The sequence below is a fragment of the Oncorhynchus gorbuscha genome, unplaced genomic scaffold (assembly GCF_021184085.1).
Source record: "Oncorhynchus gorbuscha isolate QuinsamMale2020 ecotype Even-year unplaced genomic scaffold, OgorEven_v1.0 Un_scaffold_645, whole genome shotgun sequence".
Lineage (NCBI taxonomy): Eukaryota > Metazoa > Chordata > Actinopteri > Salmoniformes > Salmonidae > Oncorhynchus > Oncorhynchus gorbuscha.
This window is the reverse complement of record NW_025745751.1, coordinates 49,173-70,783: the sequence shown is the minus strand read 5'-3', so window position 1 is coordinate 70,783 and position 21,611 is coordinate 49,173. Positions and strand designations below refer to the sequence as shown.

At 43.6% G+C, this 21,611-nt stretch overlaps 1 protein-coding gene across 4 annotated transcripts; it reads right to left on the bottom strand.

Annotated features, from left to right (window-relative positions):
• Positions 1 to 3,250: 3,250 nt before the first annotated feature.
• LOC124019624 (TLC domain-containing protein 4-B-like) lies at positions 3,251 to 19,357 on the bottom strand. 4 transcript variants are annotated; one of them, XM_046335010.1, is made up of 8 exons: positions 18,211 to 19,002; positions 17,944 to 18,026; positions 17,139 to 17,291; positions 10,590 to 10,679; positions 7,414 to 7,472; positions 7,207 to 7,301; positions 6,952 to 7,025; positions 3,251 to 6,853 (listed from the first exon to the last, which is right to left on the bottom strand). In XM_046335010.1, the coding sequence occupies exons 3-8, from the start codon at positions 17,282 to 17,284 to the stop codon at positions 6,517 to 6,519; spliced, it is 801 nt and encodes a 266-aa protein (XP_046190966.1). In that variant the 5' UTR covers positions 17,285 to 17,291; positions 17,944 to 18,026; positions 18,211 to 19,002; the 3' UTR covers positions 3,251 to 6,516. The 4 variants fall into 4 exon arrangements, with proteins under 4 accessions (XP_046190966.1, XP_046190967.1, XP_046190965.1 ...); XM_046335011.1 differs by having other exon boundaries at positions 18,340 to 19,002; XM_046335009.1 differs by lacking the exons at positions 17,944 to 18,026; positions 18,211 to 19,002 and adding an exon at positions 19,025 to 19,357.
• Positions 19,358 to 21,611: the final 2,254 nt, after the last annotated feature.

Here is a 21,611-nt window from a genome sequence, read left to right as displayed (position 1 = left end):
GGTAGTAGACGTTTGAGTTTGGCTAGCTGTAGTGGTAGTAGACGTTTGAGTTTGGCGGACATCTTTACACACAGTAGTCTATAGTGTATAAACCAAGAGGTTATGAAGCGTAGACTCTTACTGGAGCTACTGATCTAACTACTGAGCACCATTAACAATGTTAACAACTACGTTATAACCCAATAGTTACATTTACATTACATTTAAGTCATTTAGCAGACGCTCTTATCCAGAGCGACTTACAAATTGGTGCATTCACCTTATGACATCCAGTGGAACAACCACTTTACAATAGTGCATCTAAATATTTTAAGGGGGGGGGGGTGAGAAGGATTACTTTATCCTATCCTAGGTATTCCTTAAAGAGGTGGGGTTTCAGGTGTCTCCGGAAGGTGGTGATTGACTCCGCTGTCCTGGCGTCGTGAGGGAGTTTGTTCCACCATTGGGGAGCCAGAGCAGCGAACAGTTTTGACTGAGCTGAGCGGGAACTGTACTTCCTAGTTGACGTTTATTAACAAGGACATAGTCATGAAGAGTTTGAGGAACACTGTGAATCTGAGTACACAATTGAACAAACAATGACCAGCAAAAGGTACACTAAGCAAAGCTTAGGTAGAGCTGGTTTGTGAAGATAGGACTCATAAACCATAAAGGGCCAATCAGCAGTTGAAACAATAACCACTGTTTTGGTAAAAAGCTGAGGGATGGGGCTGGAGAAATGTAATCACTCTCAAATTCATAGACAGAGCTATGGATGCAAGGACTGACCATCCATGGTATCAACATTATAGTTTTAACCATGTTGAGGCTATACAGTGTTTGTTTACATTGAATTTGTTTATAAACATTGGACTATAAAAGGCTTATATTTTGGGTTCTGATGGGGTAGTACGTTAAAACTAAGCTCAGGAGGAATTTCTAAGTTACATTCTTTAAGAATCAAAGGAAACATTAATTTATGCTGATTGCCCCTTTAAAGCTCACCTTAAAGTCTTACTTTAGGTATGAGGCTGCGATGACAAACTCAAATTATAGTGGAGCCTTATGTAACGTGGCCATAAACAGACTGTCAGTGAAATACAGAAGCGCACAAGCACAGAGAGAGAGAGAATAGCTGAGTGTGGGCCCAAGCAAGGGTCTTATAAACATCTCAAGGAGAGAAGAGGCACACGGGAGGAATTTGGACACTTTATTTGGGCATGATGGGAGAAGGAAGGGCCGTAACTGGCTGGAGCAGCCCAGATGTAATGTGATGTGAAAATGGAATCCCTCAAACTGATAATGAACTACTGTTACATGTTTGCTGTGCAGTGGGTCTGTTGTGGGTCATGTACAGTGAGAGGAAGCATAGGGAACATACCACACCTCCAGGTTGGAAACCTCTTATGATGGTCTGTTTATTTGAACGCTAACCTACTGGAAATACTGTGTTGCATGGAGTCTTGAGGAGATGACAAGGTTTGGATAACATTACAACTTTAAATTCCAAATGAATTAGAAACACAAGAAAAGAGCTATTAGAGAGAGTACACCTTGGTAGGAAGGACACCTAGGCTACAAACAGAGCTCAGGCAAAGGGAGATGAGAAGACTGAGGCTTTGGGAGAGCTACGAGATTCAAGAGGCAGACAAATTGTGCAAGTCATAATACTTGACAAAGCAAAGGTGCACATGTGTAGCTGGAACTGTTGAGAAAGATGGAGAAGCAGCGAGAGACAGAAAACTGCTGTTCTGGATGGTAGAGGGGCATTTCCAAAGTTCCAGCTCCCCCCTCTCCACACCCTCATCCACTCTGTCTGGCTATTTAGGGTAGAAGGCCTCCTCAACCTAGGCTGAGAAGAATTCAGAAGGCTGGGTTCTTAGCATCATCATTTGGGCTGTCTATGTACAGTAGGACTGAAAGTTGAAACAAAATCTGGGCTTGACTAATACATTTTTTTGTGAATTAATACCCAAATGTCTGGGTGCATTTATAAAGTGTTTGTGTATAGTATAGTATAGCAAAGTGCTATTTGATAAACTGGTTAAAAGTCATGTTAAATCCCCACTGAATTGTCAAGGGTTTCAAGTACCTTGTAAAAAATCAGTTATTTTTAATAGCCTCTCAGAAGTCTGGAATGTTGATTTCAGAGTAGTTTTTTTAAGGCTGGGAAAGCTTTCTGCACAAATACCTCCTCAAACATCCCAATACTGCCTTTGTTAGTTGCTATGTTGCTCAATAGTGCTGGCCAAAGACATGGGGAGCTTGAATGCAACTGCTGAAAGCTGTGAAGATGCTATGTAAAAATGGAAAATGAGATTTCACTAATACTTATAGACCTAAACGATCAGATCTGTGTTTAAATACACTATCCACTTACAGTAAAACAGACAGATTTGTGATCCAAGGAGCAACAACAGATTTGCAGATTCAGTCAGACTACAAAAACATTACAAGCACTGACGTCTGTGCATTTATGTTGTGTACTAGTGTAGGTGACATAGTGTGTGTGTGTGTAGCAGAAGAGACTTTCATTGAGTCTCATGTGACCATGTTTGGTAACGCTCTCCAGGCCCAGTCTGTGACCCAGCCCCTTGACCGGCGCACACAGTAGAGCTGGATTCAATCAGAGCCAAACAGTGGTTCAGATGCTTCTTTCTCTCTAACTCCTCTAGAATGGGCAGAAGGAGTGGTAGCTGGCACCCTCTCACACAGGTAACTATTATATATCCTGTTGCCTAGTCACTATCCCTTTTCATTTTTTTAATGTAACCTTTATTTAACTATGCAAGTCAGTTAAGAACAAATTCTTATTTACAATGACGGCCAAACCCGTAAGACGCTGGGCCAATTGTACACCGCCCTATGGGACTCCCAATCACGGACGGTTGCGATACAGCCTGGATTCGAACCAGGGTGTCTGTAGTGACGCATCTAGTACTGAGATGCAGTGCCTTAAGACTACTGTGCCACTCAGTAGCCCTACCTATATGTACATATCTAAGCATTTCCCTGTTAGTCTACACCTGTTGTTTACGAAGCATGTAACAATTAAAATGTTATGGACTAGCTAGACTAGACTTATCCAGACATACCTTAGAAAGCTTAGAACCATCCAACACTGCTGTACGCATTCTGACTACGATGCATCCAACATGCAGTATTTTCATGAAATTATCTCAGTTTGTGTGCACCAGTGTAAACAAAATACCTGAAAGTCAATGGTGTTTGAATTGTTAATCTGAAGCCAAAAAGCAACGATTGAGACAAATCTTTTTTCTGTCTTCAAATTTATTGAAGAGCAAAACTTTCAAGTAATTCTGAACTTTCAGTGCTACAACGACATCATTAGTAGTGGTCATTGTAGACAGACAATCTAAATCACATGGTGTTGAGACAGGGACCCTAAGGCCTGTGTATTGTTCTTTTCACATTAAAATATTCAGAAAATAATGTAACAATAAATGTCATTGCATTAAAATAATAAAAAAACAACCAAAAACCCACTGGCAACATTTGATCTATGATTTTTTTCCTCATTAGTTCATGTTCACTCGTTTCATCACTATCAGTTATATTAGTTATTTTCTTGACTTAATTTGTTCCATCTCCGCACCTCCTTGTGACTTAAAGGATGCGACTGCTGCGGTCTACAGATCTGCTCCACAGGTGAAGCAGGACTATCCGAGAGAGTCCACAAAAAGCTGGGGCAAGAATACATGGATTCAGTCAAAGGTTATTTACTGGCTAATCCATTGCATTTAGTATCAAATGGCTAAAAGTCTTGAGACGCTGCTAAGTTCAACCTTACAAAAGAGATGAAATGCAGCTGAAATAAATGCAACGGTTCTACCAGTTCTTCCAGGAGCTACAACATGTCCTCATTTCTCACCAGGGCCTGAAACCCTCTTAATACACAATGTTAGCCTTCCAAAAGGGATAGAAGGCCACACGGTTATTTCTTGCGGATACTAGTGCACTCGGGCATGATGTTACAGAAACCGCCGTGTCACTTCCTCATTACCAAAAACCAAAACTTGACTATTTTAAATCACCCAGAGGTCTACATTGCAATTCAACACACCACAGACACACTGAAGCCAGTGAAACACTAAACATCCAATTAATAGTTTGTACAAACTTTGGACATTGTGCAGAAGTACAACCTCTCTCACAGGCATCCGAAGCAGACTTAAATGCGCACCACAGCCTACTGGCGCACCAGAAATCTCATCATCAGGCTGCACATGTACTCAGTTGTAAATATTGTTTTCTTGACTGATGAATGATAAACATGTTGCTCTATTCACAGCTTGAAGTATTGGAGGACTGGGTGAGAAGAGTGAGCTGAATCTCACTAGCTTCTCAACAGAGCTGAAGTAGCTGAATAACTACATGACAATAATTACATTTCCAATCTCATCTTCATTCTGGTCATAACCAGCAGCCTCTAAGCCACTTCCCACTCCTCCTAATGTCACTAGAACCATCACAACATTCATATCGAGACCTGCTCCCGTATTCAGAAGAAAAACAAGCAGGCCCTTCAGAGGGGTCAACTTTGGAGAATACTTGTCTGGATTCATTATTGTGCAGGGTACAAAAATATATACATAACAGTATCCATAGAGAGAAGAGATTACAATAGCGAGAAAAAAAGGAAAAACAGCAGTTATACATTAAAATGTCATGCTAATCTCGACCGGACTGCAATAAGATTTCCTGTTTGCGTAAAGGCACGACAATACAACCCTCCTAGGTGGTACATGGAGGGGCTCAAAAGGGTTTTGCTCCACCATGGGGAGTGTGCTTTAATTCCACAGTGAAAAGTCTAACATTTCAGACCCCCGTCCAAACGACGTCAACGCTTTAGGGACAGGAGGAGGACAGAAAACAAAACACTTAACATGCACTCAATACAGCTGGGTGAAAAACATAAAATATACACTGATTAAAATGAAGTGCAGAGGAACCCATAGATTAATGCAATTCATATGTATCCTGTTTAGTGATCCAAACTAGAGTATAAATCATCATAATCCAACGTTTCCTTAACAAGCTCTGTGATTTGAATCAATCAAATCAACTTGATTTGAAAGGGCGATTTCCAACTGAGTAATACAGTAGGACTTTACATGGCTACACATATAGTACAACATTGCCAGCGTATTGCTGTTCTTGTCAGATAGGTCATTCATAATTGATCTTACATGAATATCTATAGAAACGATTGGGAACATCACATTTCCGGCATTCCTATGGCTGCCACTCTGTAGGCAGAACAGCACCTAAAACAGAAGGATGCTTCCCCCCCTAAAGGGACCCTCTCTTGTTCCAAATTCAGTTCTCAATACAACACAGAAAATAGAGGAGAAAAATGGAAGTTAAAATCCCCAGAGGTACCTTAGATAGACACTAGAACGAGGGTTGTGTTTAACAGTAGTGTTACACTGCAGTGGCTGGGAAAATCTCCAGAGAAACAGAGAAAACGTTCTTTCCAGTCCACTGAACTAGAGATAATGGATGATATCTTTTCAAAGGCTAAAACATCTTTACAGAAGGAGAAAAAACCTCATTGTGATTATTCTCATATGGAGGGACTGACACGTCTTTATAAGGCAGGGGAGAGGTAGAACAGAAGCATCAAACTGGATGGATTTAACCACTCCGCTGTGACAGAGGGTTATGATAGTGTAGTGTAGTTAAGACGCGTTGTCAATTCCTGGTTTTGAGGTTGAGTAACAGGAGGAACAAATAGGATAACTGAGATCCCAGAGACGCAAACAGAGCACAGCCAGACCCTGGACGAGAAGCGTCCAATGAAAAAACATGATTCCGGAGAGTTGGCGGCAGCGGTAGGATCCAATCCCCACATCCCTGTCTCCATTTCCCCTGGATGTGCATCCAGGCTGTGGATGGGAAATCCAGTGGTGATTCAATCTGAACTGTTGCTGTGAGAGGGCGACCGGTCTGCTGGCGATGTAGGTGGTGTTCATAAAAAGGAGGCCACAGCAAATGCAGTAAGAGGCATTGCGGTGTCTCGGTCTGTCAAACTAGCACACTAACAGGTACTTATTCTGTGGGCAAAGCAGGAGGCTCTCCTCTGGGTGGACGGGTCAGGGAACTGAAAAGGGTAAAGGATGATGGCCGAGGGAGTCTCTGACAGAGCCAGAATGCGGTTTCTTATTTTATTGCTTTCTACTTGTCCATCACAGGCACTTCAGATGACTGAGTTTGGGTTGAAGTTGAAGGTGAACAAGAAGGAGTTTACTTAACAGCTACTCTGTCATCTCCAACCAAACCCAGCCAGGGTACCACCATACCATTGATGAAACACTGAGGTACAGAAGCTAGTGTGGGACCAGTCTCATTCTGTGAGGCTGAATCTGATGAGGACCTGAATCCATTCGGCTGCATGATTTCTGGGTATGGAGATAATAGTAAGGTTAGAGCTAGCAGGGGCTATAAGAGCCCTTGAAGTCCTTCCTGTCTCCCTTCCACAGAGTCTGTCTATCTCCCCCCTCCGGCCAGTATCTCTTAGTCTGTGTGGTTATTCACATGGTTCTGCTTGAGCGGGGAGACCTCTTTGGCCTTCCTGCCGCGGGCGCCCATCATGACCTTGTAGCAGCCGCGGGCGATCTTGTACATCCAGATGGTGTTGAGGATGTCCAGGGCGATACAGGATGTTATCCAGGCCACCTGAGCACCGATGCCCAAGCGCTCAAAGGCCTCCGTTCCGAAGGTGGCAAACACCCGGGCCCAGTAGGGAGGCATGACGAAGATGCGCACCATGAAGAAGACCACTGCCATGGCCATGCCGTTGGCCACAACCAAGCGGTCCGAGCGAGGGTACTTCAGCACCTCGTAGAACCACCTATACGTGGATGACAACGGAATAATGTCAACACTGACAGAGGGCTGACAAACAGGAGGAGTATTCATTAATATAGGGTAAACGTGGAGCTAGCTTACCTTTGGTTCACAAAAGGTGTGGATAACTCTGAAATGAGACGGAAGTTGGCGAAATAGGGAAGCACACCACGAGACTGCAGAGAGTGTAAAGACGTATTACCACAAACAGACATGGGCAGAAATAAACTGAAAACAGACTAAATGTGCAACACATCTTTAGAAAGAAGACATGAGTATTTCAATACCAAAACCCAAAAGACGCCAAAGAGCCATCTAATATTAGCCATTGTGCTCATAGTTTCCCCCCAGACTCACCAAGACATATCCATATGCATAGAGCGCCGCCAAGTGGTGGCAGACAAAAAAGCTGTCCCCCATTGTGCTCCAGTTAGTGGCCAGAAGCACAAGGTCTACACAGAACAACAAGTGGGTAGTTAGCACACAGTTTATTATTTTCATCTACTGTCTACAGGGAAATGTGGATGGCTTATTGTTATACAAGAGGATAAACATGAGACTCACCATAGAGCAAATAACCACACGTTATGGCCACATTAAGTTTCACTAGTCCAGGCTCCCCCCTGTACAGCAAAAGCAAAACAAAGTGTTCTTTCAGAATAACAGTTGCCACATTACAGATTAATGCAGTAAAACTACAGTAAAACAGAAACAAAAGCTACTTACGATTTCACAGAAATCTAGTGAAGTCCACAAAGCATTCTACATACTGTATTAGTGAAGTCCACTGCAGGGGTCTCCAATGAGAGTTCATTTAAATAAAAATTCAAATAGGCACATTTTTCTCATGGCCATGTCAAGAGTCAGTGTTGCTACTGCTGACATACCGTAGTCCAGGGAAGGTCCAGTTTAAACAGCACTGTGTTGACAAATGCATTGTGCTCACACACAGAGGGTGTGTTTCTGTTTGCCTGCTGTACCCTTGTGATTGTGTGCTCATGGACAAATACGTGTCAGGATGTGTGTACATGTGAGCAGTAGCCTGCATATAGTACATATTGTAAGAATGAGAACCACTTCTCTTGACTGTAGGAGTGGATTGTACGACTCAGTTGCTTGGACAAGGTTTGGGCAACACCATGGTTATCAGTTCACCGTATCACATGGGCCACATTTACTGCCTAGGCCTGGGTGTCGACGAGAGTTCAAGAGGCACTTGACAAGAACATCTGCTAAGTGACTGTGATCAAAATAATGTGTGTGTCTCAGTAAAGTGACACGAACTGATTTTGTCCTCTCTCCATCACAGGTATCCTGTTGCTGAGGGCGGGGTCATGGCTCTGTGACAGCACACCACGACATGCTCTCTGGATCAGAGGGGGGCTCCACGTGACACCGCCCTCCCTCACCTCTACCTCAACGTAACCTGAACGGGTATGTCTGAGTGCAACATCCTCTCTGAACCCCCACTCATGTAGCCACGATCAATGTCATATGCAGCCAATCTTTTCTCCACTTCCTCATGTTTACTGTACATCCTGGAGCCCACCCATCTATTCAACCATATAGAGAATCAAAGCCATTCGTAGATAAACTTGTGAAACTGTTAAAGCTAAGATAAACTTCAGACAGATCAACAGGAGGGGTCAGGATGAGATCGGTCCAAAGATTCTCAGATTCCATGACTGATCCAGGTATGGCAGGGTAGCAGGTAGCCTAGTGGTTAGAGGCGAGCCAGCAACCGGACGGTTGCCAGTTTGAATCCCGGGTCTGCCGGGAAAAATCTGTTGGGAAGTAAGCTGGCAACCGGAGGGTTGCTGGTATCAAATCCTAGATTCCATTGTCTGCCGTTGTGTCCGTGAGCGGGGCACTTAACCCCCCCAGCAACAGCTCCCCAGGCGCCCAGTGTGGTAGTCCCCTGCACCTCTCCAAAACCTCTATATTTATGTGTATGTATGAGTCTTTTAGAGGTGTTGGGTTAAAAAGTGGAAGTCACAGTTCAGTTGGGCCTTGTGTGTATTTGACCAATAAAGGGATCTTAATGTTACAGTAAACCACACCTGGGGTTACATCACTGAACTCTATTGTTTTAAACCAATTGAGTCTGTATTCTGCGCTCACTGGTTACATCGTACTTTTTTTGTTTTTTTTGTTGTTGAATTTTATCCCCAATTTCGTGGTATCCAATTGTTAGTAGCTACTATCATCGCTACAACTCCCGTACGGGCTCGGGAGTGACGAAGGTCGAAAGTCATGCGTCCTCCAATACACAAACCAACCAAGCCACACTGCTTCTTAAAACACAGCACGCATCCAACCCGGAAGCCAGCCGCACCAATGTGTCGGGGGAAACACCGTGCACCTGGCAACCTTGGTTAGCACGCACTGCGCCTGGCCCGCAACAGGAGTCGCTGGTGCGCGATGAGACAAGGATATCCCTACCGGCAAAACCCTCCCTAACCCGGACGACGCTAGGCCAATTGTGCGTCGCCCCACGGACCTCCCGGTCGCGGCCGGTTACAACAGAGCCTGGGCACGAACCCAGAGTCTCTGGTGGCACAGCTGGCGCTGCATTACAGCGCCCTTGACCACTGCGCCACCCGGGAGGCCTACATGTTACCTTTAAAGCTCAGATAAACCAATCAAGCGATGTGAAGGAGGTGGATTTGGAAAACGCTTTGGATTGAATGGATTATGACGACAAAACCCAGGCAGAACTGCCAGAGTGACATTGCAAGAAACTGAATCTGTCACAATGCAGGTTTTGTGGGCGGCTAGTTCTGTGAAGCCCAGCACAATGCCAGTCTGTGGCATGTCTAAATGATGCTGTAATGCAATCAGATTGTCTGAGGATTTAATGCTTACGCCATTCAGTGTTGCAATAAGAGGAACTAGCTACTGCGCTAGCAAAATAACATGGCTACCAGTCTAAATAGAGGAAAAGTAAGAAACTAAAAGAGATGGACAGGAAAGCAAATACATAAGAGACAAAAGGTAAGTACCAATACTACAAAGACTAAAACAAAGGAAAAAAACAAGACAACATGGCTTGGGCTGGGAGGGTACAACAATTACACCCCTATTAAACAAACCCTATGAGAGTAAAGGAACAACAAAGAAGGAAAAAGAGAGTAGTCTAAATGTGAGACATGTGGACACAGAGCAGATGAAGGGGGGGTGGCAGGACTCCTCCCCATTGGCCCTTCACTTCCCCTTTTCTCTGCTACATCAGCGACAGACAGACAATGAGAGCGAGGGAAGTGCTGTATTGAGCAGACAGCCAGAGACGCAGGGTGCTGCTGGGGGCCAGGGGGACTCAGGGGAGACAGTTACCAGAAGGGGGGGTTAAGACTGGGCTGATGTTGTTTGCTATGAAAAGGAGCCTTGTTGGCAGAGGAAGAGAGGAATAGAAACAGAAGGAGAGAAACACGAGTAGAAGACAGAAAGAGGAGAGCGAAGAGAGTAGAAGACAGAAACAGAAGGGAGAGGGAGGGAGAGGGGGAAATTACCATTCCTCTCTTTCAGGATACAATGATGTAATCACAGTCAGCAGTAGGAGAGAGAACATAGAAAAGACAATGAAAGGACAAATCCACTGAATCTACACCTCTGGAGACTCCAACGAGATTTCTCTCTGACAGTGGGGAATGGCAGCATCATCCTTCCCACCCTCTTGGGGTAGGCTAGTAGCCATGGCTGCTAGAGTGACAGAAAGCAGACAGTAATGAAGTTCATCTTACCAGACGGGGTCTGCGTTGACAGCATCATCAAACCACAGGATGTAGAGACAGAAGAGGCCCACGATCAGAGCATGGACAGTGGACACCAATCTGGGCAAGCACACAGAAACAGGGACAGTCAGCGCCATGGCAGAGAATGATGCAAGACTAGCACAACGGCAGCAGTAATACTAATAAACAGTTCCAGTAACATAACAATAACATCCTTTATAGCACTGAGAACACAATGAAGAAAGCTCATTCTCCACGCATCGCGCCGACAGAAACAAACATCTTTCTGGTAAGAAGCGGGGCGGGGGCGTATGCTTTATGGTTAACGTGACGTGGTGTGGCCAAAACAACATACAGGAACTCAAGTCCTTCTGTCCACCTGATTTAGAATTCCTCACAATTAAATGTAGATCGCATTATCTATAATCACAGCCGTATATATTCCCCCCCAAGCAGACACATCGATGGCTCTGAACAAACTTTATTTGACTCTTTGCAAACTGGAATCCACATATCCGGAGGCTGCATTCATTGTAGCTGGGGATTTTAACAAGGCTAATCTGAAAACAAGACTCCCTAAATTTTATCAGCATATCGATTGCGCAACCAGGGCTAGAAAAACCTTGGATCATTGCTATTCCAACTTCCGCGATGCATATAAGGCCCTGCCCCTCCCTCCTTTCGGAAAAGCTGACCACGACTCCATTTAGTTGATCCCTGCCTACAGACAGAAACTAAAACAAGAAGGTCCCACGCTGAGGTCTGTTCAACGCTGGTCCGACCAATCTGATTCCACACTCCAAGACTGCTTCCATCACGTGGACTGGGATATGTTCCGTATTGCGTCAGACGACAACATTGACGAATACGCTGATTCGGTGTGCGAGTTCATTAGAACGTGCGTTGAAGATGTCGTTCCCATAGCAACGATTATAACATTCCCAAACCAGAAACCGTGGATTGATGGCAGCATTCGCGTGAAACTGAAAGCGCGAACCAATGCTTTTAATCAGGGCAAGGTGACTGGAAACATGACCGAATACAAACAGTGTAACTATTCCCTCCGCAAGGCAATCAAACAAGCTAAGCGTCAGTATAGAGACAAAGTAGAATCTCAATTCAACGGCTCAGACACAAGAGGTATGGTGGCAGGGTCTACAGTCAATCATGGATTACAAAAAGAAAACCAGCACCGTCACGGACCAGGATGTCTTGCTCCCAGGCAGACTAAATAACTTTTTTGCCCGCTTTGAGGACAATACAGTGCCACTGACACTGCCCGCAACTAAAACATGCGGACTCTCCTTCACTGCAGCCGACGTGAGGAAAACATTTAAACGTGTCAACCGTCGCAAGGCTGCAGGCCCAGACGGCATCCCCAGCCGCGCCCTCAGAGCATGCGCAGACCAGCTGGCTGGTGTGTTTACGGACATATTCAATCAATCCCTATCCCAGTCTGCTGTTCCCACATGCTTCAAGAGGGCCACCATTGTTCCTGTTCCCAAGAAAGCTAAGGTAGCTGAGCTAAACGACTACCGCCCTGTAGCACTCACTTCCGTCATCATGAAGTGCTTTGAGAGACTAGTCAAGGACCATATCACCTCCACCCTACCTGACACCCTAGACCCACTCCAATTTGCTTACCGCCCAAATAGGTCCACAGACGATGCAATCTCAACCACACTGCACACTGCCCTAACCCATCTGGACAAGAGGAATACCTATGTGAGAATGTTGTTCATCGACTACAGCTCGGCATTTAACACCATAGTGCCCTCCAAGCTCGTCATCAAGCTCGGGACCCTGGGTCTCGACCCCGCCCTGTGCAACTGGGTACTGGACTTCCTGACGGGCCGCCCCCAAGTGGTGAGGGGCCCCACAAGGGTGCGTTCTGAGCCCTCTCCTGTACTCCCTGTTCACCCACGACTGCGTGGCCACGCACGCCTCCAACTCAATCATCAAGTTTTCCGGACGACACAACAGTGGTAGGCTTGATTACCAACAACGACGAGACGGCCTTCAGGGAGGAGGTGAGGGCCCTCGGAGTGTGGTGTCAGGAACATAACCTCACACTCAACGTCAACAAAACTAAGGAGATGATTGTGGACTTCAGGAAACAGCAGATGGAACACCCCCCTATCCACATCGATGGAACAGTAGTGGAGAGGGTAGTAAGTTTTAAGTTCCTCGGCGTACACATCACAGACAAACTGAATTGGTCCACCCACACAGACAGCATCGTGAAGAAGGCTGAAGAAATTCGGCTTGTCACCAAAAGCACTCACAAACTTCTACAGACGCACAATCGAGAGCATCCCGTCGGGCTGTATCACCGCCTGGTACGGCAACTGCTCCGGCCACAACCGTAAGGCTCTCCAGAGGGTAGTGAGGTCTGCAAAACGCATCACCGGGGGCAAACTACCTGCCCTCCAGGACACCTACACCACCCGATGTCACAGGAAGGCCATAAAGATCATCAAGGACAACAACCACCCGAGCCACTGCCTGTTCACCCCGCTATTATCCAGAAGGCGAGGTCAGTACAGGTGCATCAAAGCTGGGACCGAGAGACTGAAAAACAGCTTCTATCTCAAGGCCACCAGACTGTTAAACAGCCGCCACTAACATTGAGTGGCTGCTGCAAACACACTGACTCAACTCCAGCCACTTTAATAATGGGAATTGATGGGAAATTATGTAAAATATATCACTAGCCACTTTAAACAATGCTACCTAATATAATGTTTACATACCCTACATTATTCATCTCATATGTATACATATATACTGTACTCTATATCATCTACTGCATCCTTATGTAATACATGTATCACTAGCCACTTTAACTATGCCACTTTATTTACATTCTCATCTCATATGTATATACTGCACTCAATACCATCTACTGTACCTTGCCTATGCCGCTCTGTACCATCACTCAATCATATATCTTTATGTACATATTCTTTATCCCCTTACACTTGTGTCTATAAGGTAGTAGTTTTGGAATTGTTAGCAAGATGACTTGTTGGTTATTACTGCATTGTCGGAATTAGAAGCACAAGCATTTCGCTACACTCGCACTAACATCTGCTAACCATGTGTATGTGACAAATACAATTTGATTTGATTCATTTGGGCCGTGTGGAACCATGGCAATCAAACTAATTTGAAGAAGAATCATGTGTGTGTGTGTATGTAAAACTACTCAGGTCTCGTTGACCTCTGGGACTCTTTATCTGGGCTAGTGAAGATAACTCCAGTGCTACCACGCCTCTTATCGCCCCTCACCAGCACACACAGTCCCCAGACCCTGAGCACACCAGCTGTCCCAAAGGCCTAGCAATGCTGGCTCCACAAACCAGCCACTGTACAATGAACATTGTTATTTTTAGTGTCACCATTATAACATGACTATCTGAGAGCATAACTGCCATGACCAAGGAGGAGAGTGGAATTTGAGACAGTCTCTTATGAAGCAGAAGGGGCAAGAGCATTTCCTCTCCCTCTAGCTCCTCCCTCCATCTAGCCCCTCCCTCCATCTAGCTAGTTCCTTAGCCTACGCCTCAGGGTTACATCTCTGCTGTGCATCTTTCTGTAGATATCCTCTGTGTCCCTTTACAAGCAAAGCTTGAATAAATAATAACAGACTGACACACTGGGAGCCGTTATGCAATGAAGGGTAACTTTGTATCAAACTTCAACCACTATCAGTGCGTCACCTTTGGCTTGTTATGCCATGGTACACACATCCTGTAAGCAGTGTTTAGTGTGCATGACCCCTGTATGAACTGAGGCTCAGGACTCCCCCCAACAGGTGAATTGCGATCAACTGGTGGATCTCCAAGGCATTCGTAGTCGATCGACAAACCTTTCTGTAAAACAAAAAAACAACGATAAAGCCTTGTGTTCCTATTTTATTTGTCTCGGGCTGTTGGTGGTAGGTGCAACCGATTCAGCTGCCCTGTGTGCCAAGTATCTGAACTGTTGCCATTTTGAACCATTTCATGTGTCTGAAGGTACAAACTCTGCCTTTCCGGCAGGGCTGGAGAGCAAATCAAGTGCACTATAGGCCTACCGCTGGCCAATCGGGTGGCTCAGATTACTTTATTGGCAGTAACGTAGCAGGCATAAAAGAAAGCTACAGCAAAATTTGATACTGTGTGATTTCAAATGACTAGAGAGACTGTCAACAAATATGTCAAAGAACTGCTGTTTTATGAGTGAGATCACATTAAAGTTCTCCCTCAGCAGCACTGTCAACACTTTGATAAGGCATAAAACACATGTTCTTCCCATTTCCACTCAGCGCTACAACAAGCACTGCAGCAATAATGAATGAGTAGGAAAGTGTATCTATAGGCTTGCATTGCTGTTATTATTAGCATCTTGGGTCTTTTAATAGTTCACTTTCTCTGTTCATAGGAGTAACAACATGAATATGTGCATGAGGCAGAAATAACGGTGCAACTCGAGTTGCCATCAGCTGGAAGACGGGGTCTCTTTTTGGTCAGTGTCAGTGGAGGAAAGGGAGAGCGGAGGGATGTTGACAGGCGGAACCTCAGTCTGCTATTCTCTCCCTCCTCTGAGACTGACCATTAGATGCAGGCACCATCTGCCCAGTAAAATAAAAGACAAATGATTTAAATGTATTCTCAATCAGCTGTGCCTCAGAAGTAATGCAACAACGGATCTATTACCGGTGTGATCATATATCCTTCCTCAAATTTTGAAGTATAATTTTAAAAAATGGCCCAACAACAACGCATTGGGCAATTCAAGCAAAACCAATTGAGGTGATTGTGTATAAATAATGACATAAAGAGCCATTGTGTTGAACACTGTGCGATTTTAACAGTGAAAAATCGCAGAATGGTGAACTTACTAAATGACTGAGAAGTTGACTGTGTGATATTACGTTGCTTCTTGTGTAAATATTTTCTGTCTAGATTTTAAGATTTGTATAGCTTACTGCACAAACCTCATTGCTACAGTACTGTTTTAATTGGTCAATGTTGCATTGGCGTACTTTTTTTTTGTAATGTAAAAAAAAAAAGCAGAACGGTAATTCTCGGCTTGCATTTTGACTCAGAAGGTGATCTATATATAATAATAACAATTACAACAATACTGGATGAACACTTAATTTAACTTAATGCATCAATAAATCAATTTAGTCTGAAATAAATAATGAAACCTATTCAATTTGGTTTAAATCATGCAAAAACAAAGTGTTGGAGAAGAAAGTAAAAGTGCAATATGTGCCATGTAAAAAAGCTCATGTTTAAATTCCTTGCTCAGAACATGAGAACATATGAAAGCTGGTGGTTCCTTTTAACATGCATCTTCAATATTCCCAGGTAAGAAGTTTTAGGTTGAAGTTATTATAGGACTATTTCTCTCTATACCATTTGTATTTCATATACCTTCATCTATTGGATGTTCTCATAGGTACTTTAGTATTGCCAGCCTAATCTCGGGAGTTGATAGGCTTGAAGTCATAAACAGCGCAATGCTTGAAGCACAGCGAAGAGCTGCTGGCAAATGCAGGACAGTGCTGTTTGAATGAATGCTTTCGAGCCTGCTGCTGTCTACCCCTGCTCAGTCAGACTGCTCTATCAAATCATAGACTTAATTATAATATAATAACACACAGAAATACAAGCCGTAGGTCATTAATATAGTCAAATTCGGAAACTATCACTTTCAGTGAAATACGGAACCATTTTGTATTTTATCTAACGGGTTGCATCCCTAAGTCTAAATATTGCTGTTACATTGCACAACCTTCAATGTTATGTCATAATTAAGTATAATTCTGGCAAATGAATTACAATCTTTGTTAGGAAGAAATGGTCTTCACACAGCTCGCAACGAGCCAGGCAGCCCAAACTGCTGCATATACCCTGATTCTGCTTGCACAGCACGCAAGAGAAGTGACACAATTTCCCTAGTCAAAATAAATTCATCTTAGCAGGCAATATTAACTAAATATGCAGGTTTAAAAATATATACTTGTGTATTGATTTTAAGAAAGGTGTTTATGGTTAGGTACACATTGGTGCAATGACAGTGCTTTTTTCGCAAATGCGCTTGTTAAATCACCCGTTTGGCGAAGTAGGCTGTGATTCAATAATAAATTAACAGGCACCACATCGATTATATGCAACGCAGGACAAGCTAGATAAACTAGTAATATCATCAACCATGTGTAGTTAACTAGTGATTATGTTAAGATTGATTGTTTTCTATAAGATAAGTTTAATGCTAGCTAGCACCTTGGCTCCTTGCTGCACTTGCATAACAGGTAGTCAGCCTGCCACACAGTCTCCTCGTGGAGTGGAATGTAATCGGCCATAACCGGTGTCCAAAAATGCAGATGACCAATTGTTATAAAAACTTGAAATCAGCCCTAATTAAAATCAGCCATTCTCTATTTCTGACCTAAGATCAGTGTGCCTGGGTTAATGTCTGATAGAAGTGTGTAACAGCAGAAACGGTACAATGCTAGTCTATAATGTGAAACCTGTTAAGAGGTCTGTTGGAAGGGTATTGTACCTGGAGTTCCACTCAGTGAGCTTGGTGGAGGGCAGGCGGCCATAGCCAGGGGTGAAGGTTGAGGAGAACAGTGGGCTGGCCACAGAGAAGAGCATCTGAAACCCCACGAAGCTGCCAGCCACCACAGTCAACTCTCTTGTTTCCATCACTCACCTACAGTGTACCACACCAGGAGAGAGAAGGGTGAGAGGCATGTACTGTTACTGTACAGAAGACACAATACCCCTAGACAGGCAGGGGGAATGTAGAGGGTGGGGGGGGGGATAGGAGAAGAAGTGGAGGATGGAAGGGAGGAAAACAGGATGGCAAAGGAGGGACAGGAGGGCAAGGGAGAGAGCCATTGAAAAGGAGATGGTTGTAAAAGAGCAGAAACGAGAGAAAATAAATCATTCATTATTGGACAAATATTTCGCAAAGGGATTAAATGTGCAATTGTGGCTAAGAATTGAAAGGAAAGATGATTGTAAAGAGCTAGAGGTTCCGGTTGGTGAATGCATGCTATCAAGAGTCAGGGAATAATTGAGACCTGTGACACCAGGTGTGTACAATTCATTATCAGGTAGAACAGAAAACCAGCAGGCTCAGAACCTCATAGGGTAAGTCAGTACCCCTGGCCCAAATGTACAGAAAATAGGACTGGACCCACAGAGCGACAGGCGGACAATGGGGAACACCGTGTTCACTCAGTGTCTAGTGTCAAAATCAACACACATTTCCAGTACAAAGGAGCATTGGTACAGTACAGCCTAATGACACTTTAGTCTGATACAAACACATTCACTGTTTAACATAGGCTACTACAAACCACAGTTCCATGTGCTCGGAGCATGGATGAGAGGACAGGCGGCCCATGCCATAACGCCAGCTCTCCTTGGAATAGGCTTAACTCTGTAAGCAATCAGGAATTTGTAGTATTATCCAGATAACATTTTGACCAATAAAATAGCAGTGTTTGAGAGAAGCCTCATTGTTCCAGAGCATGCTGATCATATGCTGCATGTGCTTCAATTATTCATTAGCATTGACCTGACAAGCTGGTTCTGACTGCCTAGGAGGGGAAAGGTCTGCATACCGACAACCACCATCCACTTTGACCTTGTTCTCCTGCACTATATGCTGTTGTCAGACCTTTTGGTATATCGACCAACACAGAGGTTCAATTTCCCATGTTCCAGTGGAAATATAAAACGTCCCCTCTCACCTGCAATGCATATGCCATTGAGGTTTTTAGAAGACAGATTGTGCAAAAATAGTGCAGCTCATATGACGGTAAAATTACGACTGGCATTCTAGGCCAACTGACAAGTGATGAGATTTGCTTTCAATTGAATAACGTAAATCTTGGGATGCAGACAAAAATCCCCTCACCAACGCTTGGGTTAATGGGTACAATTACTTCCCCTGGCCTAGAGTTTAAAATAATGAGGATATTAAAACATAACTGGTAAATGATAAGAGCGTCTGCTAAATGACTTAAATGTAAATGTAAATGGACAGCTTTTCCCGTCTGATGTAGTGCTCTTTTTTGCGGGTGCAGAGAGCTACATCATCATGCGTAACTTGTCAGCACAGTCCCTTGTTCTCTGCGGCGCGTGACACAGCAACAGTGTGCACGACAAGAAACGTGTACAATCCTTCGATTTTCGGAAACATTGTCGCCAGTAGTACACTTTCCAGTTTAGCCACAAGTTGACCAACCAAGCTAGCTACACGAATTGTGAGAGCACAGCTATTGACTAGAAAACAGTGCTATACTGCCACAACCAGGGTCGTATTGCGGTCACTAGCTAGATGTTTATTACATACAAATTGCAGTGCATTAGCTCAATGTATCACTGTGTTGTGAACAAAATAATAAGTGAAAGGCTAGCTAGATCAATAACTACCTGATATCAGTCGCATAGGTCTGAGTAAATTGGTATGGCTTCGGTTCAGCTGCCGTCTTCTTTCACTTTCTTAGGTAGCTAACTTAGCAAGTCAGCTAGCTAGCAGTAGCCCACTAGCTAGCTCTCTAGTGTACGTCCTCGTGAAAATGGCTATACGACGAAAGCAGCGACATTCATGCATAACTATTACAGTAACTAGATAATTGCGGATTCCAGGCTAATTTCCCTGCCACAATGAGTTCCACGTTTTGCCTAAAATATAAAGTTGGAGTTAGACGTTTTGTTTTCCAATTGACAGCTAGCATTAACCTGTGACGCGTACACGCAGATACCACCCACCCTCTAGCTCACACCCCTCGGTTTGGCCACACCCACAATAAACAAAGGCCACATTCATTACAGCATTATATTCTTCAATGACAAAGACATGGAACAGCTGATACCACTACCAATAGCATGCAAAGGCTTAGTTAGCATCGTTGCTATGATGAACCCTGCATTTGTATGATGTCCACAACTAAAACACGAAGGACAGCCGGCGGTTTGACAAGCTATTGAATAACACACCACAAATAGTTAGGTCATATTTTTACACTTGCCATAGGCCAATTAAATCAAGGCTACATTTTTTACATGAGCACATTTCCATGTGTGTATTCCATATGTGTATTTTACTTATTATAATTGGAAACTGAAAGGGTTTTACAGACAGAGCTATTAAGAATCCAATTTATTTTGAAAGGAGTGGTTATTTCTGTAATTGTATGGCTCTCTGCTGTCACCTACTGAGTCATCCTCCTGAGTCAAGGTTGTATGTCTGGTTTCCCCAGCACAGGAGGCTGCTAAGGGGAGGACGGCTCATAATAATACCAGGAATGGCGCAAATAATGCCAGGAATCCCGCAAATGGAATGGCATCAAACACCTGGAAACCATGTGATTTATGTATTTGATATCATTCCAATCATTCCGCTCCAGCCATTACCATGAGCTCATCCTCCCCAATTAAGGTGCCATAACATCCTGTGTTCCCTGCACGTCCCATGTTAACACTTAGGTATTTGACATTGATTATAAACTAGATTAGAGCCTTCTTGTAAATAGAAGGCCCTGGGCCAGAGATCCAGTAACAAAGATAGTAAAGTGCTGAAAGAGTGGATGGAGACAGATGACACAGGTAAAAGTAATCCTATCATTAACAATCAAGGGCTTCAAAGATTAACCAATCATGAACTGCTAATCAGAACAGATTAAACACCACTCAGTCTTCCAAAAAATCACGTCCTTGGGAGACATAATGCAATCACATGCAATGGAAATATGAAATGAAAATTACTTCAGGATTGTAAGAACAGTTAGAATTTTTACAGATGCTATTTTTGTTATCTAACACTTTATTGATCGTGAACTATTGCACAGAGTAGCACATGTTTCTATTGACGTTCAGTTTCAAATTGAAGGGAAATACTGTTTCCCTTCCTGAGGTTTCATGGTCATGAGTGCAGGCAACATTCAAAACTTGTCCTACAAAACTGTGTGAGGGCAGTGCTTCGCCATGCCCACTGTTATCGGTATGCCTAGAGAAAGATAAAGGAAATCCTTATGGCAGGCCTCTAACATGTAGCCACTTATTCCATAAAGGCTGCTTTTAGCTAAATGAGGAAAACAGTATGCTATACAGTCCATTATGGTACAGTGGTAAAGTACATGGCTTATTCCATAACATCTGATTTCTGCTAAAGTATGTGAATTCCTCAGATTGCAGTATTGACCTTTGGTCATACCACAGATGTTTCTACTGTGGATGTGTTTTTATAATTATATTTCAAATGCAGAATGCCTGCTCTGTCAACATAGCCTGTAGAATAACTGGCAGCACTAAGCAGTGGTATTAACAGGTCAATTCTTATCAGTTGTGACTAGATAGGCTACAGGTATGGACGGAAGTGACTTTTTGTAACAGGTTAGGAGAGCATTTTAGCTAACCCTAACTTTTTTCATAACCTCCATCTAATTATCCTAACCTTCTAAGCTCATTCTCTTAACCGGCAGCTTAAATTCTACTAACCTGCTACAAAAAAGTCACTTTCATCCATAGCTGAAAATCATCTAGTCAAAACCATTCTAATAATTTTCTCCTGGTGCATGATGGGAGGTTGCTGTGTCTACCACAATCAAGGCTGTCAAACAGATTTCATTTCTGACCAAATCAAACTCAAATTGCCAGTAACACATTCTTTAAACACATTGTCACTCTTATGTTCGCAACATACATTTCTTTAACATAATTAAATCCATTAGATCATGATAATGATATGTGTATGAGAGTAGCTATTCTAGGCTCATGCTAGCAAAATTATCCAGTGAATGTGTCACCTTACTGCTGTGCCAATTGTGGGTGTCCTCAGTAATGATAAGCAATGAATCTTAAGCACTACTAGCTGGAGGGCAGAGTAGATTTCAAGATACTATTTGAATCTTTGGGTGTGTGTCAACAGGAACAGTGAACCACTGTCAAGTTCAGGGGAAGCATATGGATTGTGTGATGTCACTGGCAAAGTGGATGGAGGTCCTGGATAGTTGTCATC

Bases quoted from the DNA above. Each gene is read 5' to 3' on its own strand.
- LOC124019624 (XM_046335009.1), bottom strand. From the start codon at position 17,284: ATGGAAACAAGAGAGTTGACTGTGGTGGCTGGCAGCTTCGTGGGGTTT. The intron at 7,302-7,413 runs GTGAGTCTCATG...TGTTCTGTGTAG, and splicing joins GTGTGGTTATTTGCTCTATG to ACCTTGTGCTTCTGGCCACT. The intron at 6,854-6,951 runs GTAAGCTAGCTC...ATCCACGTATAG, and splicing joins ACACCTTTTGTGAACCAAAG to GTGGTTCTACGAGGTGCTGA.